This window comes from Sinocyclocheilus grahami, unplaced genomic scaffold (genome assembly GCF_001515645.1).
Source record: "Sinocyclocheilus grahami isolate Dianchi unplaced genomic scaffold, SAMN03320097.WGS_v1.1 scaffold474.1, whole genome shotgun sequence".
NCBI lineage: Eukaryota > Metazoa > Chordata > Actinopteri > Cypriniformes > Cyprinidae > Sinocyclocheilus > Sinocyclocheilus grahami.
Window position 1 is genome coordinate 448,541 of NW_015505653.1, and position 8,344 is coordinate 456,884.

At 35.3% G+C, this 8,344-nt stretch overlaps 1 protein-coding gene across 2 annotated transcripts in view; it reads right to left on the reverse strand.

The window, feature by feature from the left end:
* dda1 (DET1 and DDB1 associated 1) overlaps positions 1-2,196 on the reverse strand; it is a 3,676-nt gene extending 1,480 nt beyond the window's left edge. The window contains exons 1-5 of one of the 2 annotated variants that reach the window (XM_016235816.1): positions 2,121-2,196; positions 1,731-1,792; positions 664-744; positions 465-516; positions 257-318 (exon numbers count right to left, since the gene is read on the reverse strand). In XM_016235816.1, the coding sequence (XP_016091302.1) occupies positions 257-318; positions 465-516; positions 664-744; positions 1,731-1,739 (204 nt within the window). In that variant the 5' untranslated portion in view covers positions 1,740-1,792; positions 2,121-2,196. Of the gene's footprint in view, positions 1-256; positions 319-464; positions 517-663; positions 745-1,730; positions 1,972-2,120 lie in introns of those variants that run through there. The other variant, XM_016235815.1, reaches the window with a different exon arrangement.
* Between the last annotated feature and the right edge of the window lie 6,148 nt (positions 2,197-8,344).

Consider the following 8,344-nt stretch of genomic DNA (forward strand, 5'->3'; position numbering starts at 1 on the left):
GGGTGGGAAGTAGGGCAGTCGCGATAACCCCAATATCGCAATACCAGCTATACTATTACTATTGACCAGCAAACCGCAGAGGAATACAAGAACCGCAGCAACCGCGATTTTTGCGTGTTTTATTTTTTCGTAAGGTTATGCCCTTCTCGTTTTACACTTCACGCAAGTGGACTGAATATTAAAAGTTTTAATGTTATGAAATGTGTTAATTCAACATGCAGTAGCTTGGTCAAATGAGAGCTTGAAGAACACTTGCCTTTTTGTCCCACTGTTGATGAAGATAACGCAAAAGGATATTAGTCTTCTCTGTGACAATGACTGCGAGGAGAGAGAAAAAACCCCTCAAATGAGGCTTCAGACTGAAACCAAAGTGTTTTGTGAGAAACATCAAGTTTCACTTTTAATAATGTAACACAGATCTACATTTTAAAAGGTTGTGCAGCAGCATTCATCTCAGCACTCACTCTGTTCGGAGGGATACTCTCGTGTAGGCAGATACACTGACGGCCTTCTGTTCTGTAAGACAGAAAAAAATGGGCTGTTAATGATTGAACCAAACCCTGAAAATGTAATTCACAGCTGCAGTGTGAAAATGCTCAATGAATATTCAGAAAGATGATGGTGAACAGCTCACCAAGGACACTGAAAAACAGCAAATCTTACCGATGCTTTACATACAGAGTCCGCGTGAAATCTGCTGAAGTTTGTCTTGTTGTACACAGGTAGACCTTTTAGGAAATCTGCCTTCAAAACGTTCAGGAACAAAAAGGGGTTAAAATCAAACGATTACTAGAAATATACCAGAAGTGCTAAATGAACACACTTGACATTAGACAGATCGTTGTCCAGAGGGGGAAGACACATTTTCCCGAGTTCACTTCAGTTTTAGTTGGAATTAAGGACATGATTCTATTGAACACTGTATCCCAAAGCCGCATTTCAATCTCTAGAGATCTACTGACAGTTTACATACAGAGACACACCATTATTGCACATGACATAATCCCTGAAAAATATCAATGGCTCACTGATTGACCATTAAACCCATCTGCCAATGATCTGACAGATCCAAAGCATGACTTATTTAGCTAGCAATCAATGCCAGGAGGGGACGTAAGCTCTAATAGAAATGCACAAATAATAAACACACATCTAAATAATATCTATGCTGAGAGAGTAAACTCGAATCCAGATGGAGGATGATGCATGTCAACCTTTGGGCGTTGCCAGTCTAGTCCACTAGGTGTGTAGAGGATATGAGCTTAATCGAGTTCATCGAAGTTTTTTAATAATATTTAATAAAACAAAACTAGTCAAATGAACATATTCAGGTCGTCACTGTTGAACAAAAGCTTTGGCAAGTCTCGCTCGCGCTTCTCTCAATGCTAACACATTAGCATGACATGTGTTAAAGTGATTTGAAGATTGCTCAAACACAAAATCATCTGATAACCATGAATAAACATCGTATAACCTGATTTAAACATGCTAATGTGTTTATTTCAGGCTGCTGTTGTGATAAAAGTGTATATATGAACTATGTAATATGAAGCGGCCTAGCATGCTAACTCAACGAGCAAACCAGCCTGTCAGCTGAACGCGACCAAAATCTCACCGATATAGTTCAGACTTCAGCATTTAAGATGATATTTCAGCGCCCGGTCCTTTAAAAGTACAGTTACTCAGCTGTGACGTGCAAATAAGATGAAGTTATGAGTGCAGAAACTTACTTTGTCCATGGTGAGGTCGGTTCAGTCCTGTAGGTGTGTTCGTGCTCAGACAGGCCTGAACACTGACAGAAATCAGAGATTTGAAGCCGGTAACACTCACTCGTACTACTGAATACGACACTAAAACACAGAAATACGCGTGAACACAAATATACAGCAGCTGACGTTATAGATCTCACAGATACCGACTGACTAGCGACTAGCGTCTCGCTCTCTCTCTCTCTCTGTGTGTGTGTGTGTGTCTCTCTCTCTCTCTGTGTGTGTGTCTCTCTCTCTCTCTCTCTCTCTGTGTGTGTCTCTCTCTCTCTCTCTCTCTCTCTGTGTGTGTCATTGAACACGACACTAAAACACAGAAATATGTGTGAACACAAATATACAGCGGCTACACACCACAGTACAGCCTCTGCTACAGCTCACAGCTAACATTACCGAGTGACAAGCACCCCTCCCTCTCTCTCTCTCTCTCTCTCTCTCTCTCTCTCTGTGTCTGTGTGTGTGTGTGTGTGTGTGTGTGTGCTGTGATTTTCTGTCATGTGTAGTACCTAGTAGCTACCAAATAATCTTTACAAAAAATCACCATGGTAACCGTAATGTCCTTCAGTATACAGTAGCTACAGCCATTGTTGTTGCTACAATAAAGATGTGGTAACCTGGTATTAAACACAGCTGTTATCAAATTAAGAGAAAAAAAAAAAAAAAAAAAAAATTAGTTCATTAATGAAAATAAAATTTTTTTGCCTGTGCGACGGTTCTGACTGGTGCATTGATTTTATTTTTATTTTAGGGTAGCACAATTTTAATTATGTTCAATAACATACAGGTATTAATATACTGGTATTATGTTCAAAAATTGGGTACGATTTTATGGAGGAGGGATTTTTTTTCATAAACTGTGAATATTCTAAACAATATTGTAACTTTTTTTTTTTACATTTTAAACAGAAGTGTGGAAAAGCAGGTATGTGTTTTCCTGAAGCTCAAACAGCACAGCACTAGTAATGCCAAGACCATGGGTGTGATACTAAACATGCATGAACTGATAAAAATATATGCTTTCAATGCAGTGTAAGTTTCTTCAGATAAACCAAATGCATAAATGTAAATATCCTAAAAGGGTAGTTGAGAAAGTTACATAAAATAATAAATAAATACAATAGATAGATAGATAGATAGATAGATAGAACATTAGAGTGGGGTAAAATGCCCCCCTATTGTTTTTTCCCAAAATAACCAGATAGTCAAGATACATTTTTGTTGTTGCTATGGACTACGTTGACAAGAGTGATGTAGAAGTATTCACCTCGAAGCTTACATTGGTGATGAACCTGAGAGAAAACAGATTTCACAGTAAGTGATCTCATTTTCAGCAGTAAGAAAACAAAATGTTTAAAAGCTTGTTGTTTTGTAAAAACATCACAATTATACAGTATCTCACAGAAGTGAGTACACCCTTCACATTTCTGTAAATATTTTATTATATCTTTTCATGTGACAACACTGAAGAAAGGATACTTTGCTACAATGTAAAGTAGTGAGTGTACAGCTTGTATAACAGTGTAAATTTGCTGTCCCCTCAAAATAACTCAACACACAGCCGTTAATGTCTAAACCGCTGGCCACAAAAGTGAGTACACCCCTAAGTGAAAATGTCCAAATTGGGCCCAATTAGCCATTTTCTTTCCCCGGTGTCATGTGACTCATTAGTGTTACAAGGTCTCAGGTGTGAATGGGGAGCAGGTGTGTTAAATTTCTCATACTGGTCCCTGAAAGTTCAACATGGCACCTCATGGCAAAGAACTCTCTGAGGATCTGAAAAAAAGAATTGTTGCTCTACATAAAGATGGCGTAGGCTCACTTTTGTGGCCAGCGGTTTAGACATTAACGGCTGTGTGTTGAGTTATTTTGAGGGGACAGCAAATTTACACTGTTATACAAGCTGTACACTCACTACTTTACATTGTAGCAAAGTGTCCTTTCTTCAGTGTTGTCACATGAAAAGATATAATAAAATATTTACAAAAATGTGAGGGGTGTACTCACTTCTGTGAGATACTGTATATGATATGAGAATAGTAGGGCCTGTAGATAGGGGGTACGTGTTGGAGTATGTGTTATTTAAGAAAAATAGAATTATATTTTCATAATATTTTTTTTCAAACCTAGTCTGTGGAGTAAAAGCCCCCAGGGGGCCTGGCTTAATTACTGTTTTACTCTGTTCTGAACATCAAATCCTTTGTTTTCTCATTAAATGTATTGTTACTAGTTGGTTGAATAAAATGTTTTGGACTTTATATTTAAAAATTACTCAAGTTATTATCAGGTAGATAGTTGGCTAGCCAGTTAGCATCAGCTAACAATATTTTTCAAATAGGCTATTAAAATTTTGTAAATCATAATTACTGATCATTCTTTTTAAGCAAAACTGCCTGTACTCTGATTTTACTGTAAATGTATAAAGCAAATGGCGTCAAAATGAGTCAAACCGACCCGCAACATAATAAAAGCATGAAACAGTGTTATTTTAGCATCAGAGATACTATTATAGTTAATATTAATATTTTAAATCAGCTTTTTAATTTTATATTTCCTGATTCATTGTAAACTTTGTTAAAGTTTAAGTAATTTTGTTGTGTTTTTGTAATTTTTAGTAGCTTTTAAAAAAATATATATCTATATAATTTTATTCATTTTTATTTCAGTTTTCGTTTTAGTTAACTAAATTCATATTCTTAAAGTAAATTCATATGAATTAGCCACCAATTTGCTAAAATGTAAAATAGCTATGAATCATGAGAGCGTGTTGACAATACTAAAGCAGCATACAAGAATACATTTCTTTCTAACTAAAAAAGAAACTTGAAAGACAACTCAGAAAAACAATAAATTTAAATCTATTTATTATCCCATTTCAGTTCTTACAAAAATATGACAAAATAAAAGAAATAAATAATCCCATTCCCTAATATTGTATTTTTTTTTTTTTTTTTTTTTACTAAAGAATAGTTTTACAGTGGAACATTGGAAGAGCTAATGATAGGTTTGTGAGGTTGCCTTCAGAGCGGGAGTTCTGTGGCCCCTCATCACAATCACTTCATATTTCACAGTTAAACCCAATGCAAAGCAGTTCTTAGACAACAACCCAATGCAGCCTCGTAATGCTTGCAGCTATCGGTAGCTTAACTACTCAAATCATTCCATTAAACAACAACAGAAACATCAATGTTACTAGGCCAGAGCAGACGGTCTGACTACATTAACTGCAGAGATGATGTGGCCTTGATGTGGACGGATGATACTGAAACATTGCAGCAGCCTCGCGGTTTCTAATATGCCAAGATCTGTCATATTGCAGAGTTCAGTTAAAAAAGAAAGCAACCAAGCAAAAAATGCCTCTTACCAACAAACACTTCCAATTCCTCACCAATTATTGACTTTTTCTACCTATCTATAATCAAAAACATTTTTACAGTCCATCAGTCAGTGGACCTGAGTTACTCTATCAAGGGAATATCAAACCAAATAAAAGACAAAAAACTGTTTTAGGTGACAGATACTTCATTCCTAGATTATAAATGCTGCTGTTGCCACAGGGAACGATATGTCTTACTCTTTTTAATACTGTGAGAATGTAACACATCCAACCATTTCACAAAACAAAAATTATATCCAATGTTATAATCAAATCCAGTTTTTGCATTTGCAATGCATATTGGATATAATAATATAATTTAGTTTCAATTTTTTGGAGAAAACAAATTCATATTTGGTTAAAACATATTTAAGACCCAAAGGAAGTATATTGTTGTTGGGGTAATCGACGAATTTGTCAATGAAATAAAATAAAAACTGCATGACCTATAACCATAATTAATGACTTGATAAACATGTACTAAACAAATTCAGAACATAAAACAGATTAAAAGTACCATTCAGGCCAAAATATTATTGCAACAACTTCTGTTCAGCAAATCCTGTCAACCAAATAAAGAACTAAATGCATAGTTTGTTTTGTTTTCTCTGAAACCTAAAAGTAAAAATGTAATATTCCATTACTTGAGGCACCTTTTGTTTCTTCATGACCTTACACTGGAATATAAGCAGCCAGCTTTACACAGATTCGACTGCTTCATAGAAACCCTTCATTGGGTGTGACTCTTCTGTAATGGGTTTTCCCAACTGAGCACATTGTGTTAAGATAAGACCCTCCCTTTTAGTGGCTCAGGACAAACTTTCTTTGAAAAACACAAATTCAGACTGCCTCTAAAGTCAGAGACGGCTTGTTTGAGAAACATTTACGGCTTCCTTCACATTTACAAACCCAAGCACGTGCTTAGCAGCTGTACACAAAAACAAAATGTACACTAAAATAATGTGCAAAGAGGAGGCAGATATTACTTTTGCTTCAGTAAAAAAAACGAAAAAAACATAGGTATTAGGTAGGCATGAATAAATTAAAGTTGGCAACAGTGGATTATTTCAGTTGTGTGTTACAATAAAATACAGCATTTTCATATGTAATGAGGCTGTTTACATTGGCTTGCAGGATAATGACTCATTAATATTTAACTATCCAATCAGTATCATAATTATCATATACTACCAGTCAACAGTTTGTAAACACATTTCCAAATTTTAGAAAGTTTTTAAAACTATGAAAAAATACAAATGGAAATATCTGAACTATATGTATAATTCATATACATAATAACGTATATGATTTATGTAGTGACCAAAAATGTTAACAAAACTATCTTATATTTAAGCTCCTTCAAAGTCAGCTTTTTCATTTTTTTATTAAAATGTTAATTTTATAAAAAAAATAAAAATAAATAATAATAGTAAAAAATGTCTGCAAAACTAATTTGAAGTATTTAAGCAGAAGCCTTTTTATGAAAACGTTTTTCACTACGTCCAAATGTTTGACTGGAGGTGTATGAAATGTCTGTACATCTGTTTTCTTGCCACAAGAGGTTTCAACACTATCTTGCTAAGTTTAGGGTAGTTTCCAATCTGATGTGATGAAGTTACGAAGGGTTAAAGTCTGCACTATAAGCAATATATCAGCTTGAAGTTTCAGAGCCATGATAAGGATATTGGTGGCAATGCAAACGCGATGACCTTCAAATTCAGGAGAATACACAAATTTTCCTGACAGGTATCTATCCAGCCCCTCCCGCTGTCTTTGTGTACAGCGCTTCACAATAGTGTGTGATGGATAAACGAATTTCAAACAAATAATAATCAACATCACACATCACTTTGCGTTTGTTTCATTGCAGTTTTCATTATTGATTTTCGCTTATTAATTAATAAGAGAATATTGCCATTCGGAGTCTGTTATTCAGCATGGACTTACTAAACCACCAGTACTTTTTGCTTGTAAAGTTGCTATTGCTCTACTAAACTTTTAAACACATACAAAAGTTTATCACCCCCCATAGTTGGAACTGCTGCTTGTGAGATTATAGTTGTTTTGGTATTTTGGAGGTCGTACTGTGTGACTGGTATAAAATGTTTGGTAAATTATTTTTCATGGTTTGTTTTTTTTGTTTCTACCGGCAACCCAATAAAATGTTACAATTATCAGACTAGTAATTAAACATTGCACTTTAAAAACCTTCAGAAACGCAGCTCATGCATTCCTAATAGGATTGCAGAAAAGGCAATGTGTGTGTGTGAATAAGTGTGCGTGTGTGTGGAGGGGTTTTTTTTCTATGAAGTTCTTCTGAAATATAGCAAAGCATTGACCATTATGGGGCGAATTCACTAAACAGTTGCACTGCTGTAGCGTGTAGCGTTTACGCACACGAAACCATGCGTCATTTACCAGCTGCCATCCAACTTAACCAGGTTGTATATGCGCCGATATCGCACTGCGCCATGCGTATTTAAATTACATCAACGTTGTTGTCATCTTACTTTCTATGCAAATGAAGTGCATTATAAAACGTGCTAGATTAGCACTGACGGAAAACGGATTTGTATTTAAAATGGATGTTTGTGTACATTTTCCTGCAGCAAGCACATTTTTTTTGTCATTTTTACCGCTCGTTATCTGTCAGCTTTTGTCTGGAAATAAGGTGCAAGCACTCTCGGCACTAATTCTGTGGTGACTAGAGGCCGACTGATTGATTGGTTTTACCGATTAATCGGCACCGATAAATGATTGCTGGAATAATTGGTTACTGGCATAAATCCATAGTTTTTCAGGGTTAGGGTTATGGTCACACACATGGTTGTGTTTCATTTTCTGTGAAACAACAGCCTGGGACATTGTACGCATGGTTACAAAAATTGGATGATGCGTATACAGTATGCGTGTACTATTTTGGTGACGAAATGCCTGACCCAAATGTTTAATGTCACGATTTCTATTAGTTTATCTCCAGCTGGTCACTTTTATGCATTTGTTAGTCAGCAAAGTTGCATATTTAAAGCTAGTGATGTAAGAAATCAAATTGATGTTCATGCAGTCGACAGAAACATATAAACAAAACATTTAAATCCAAATTATAAAGGTGAATTTTCCATTAAATTACATTATATTTGACCCAAATCGTTGTTTTATATTTAATTTAAAAAGTACAGTATATTTTCATATTTTAAAGTTTTTT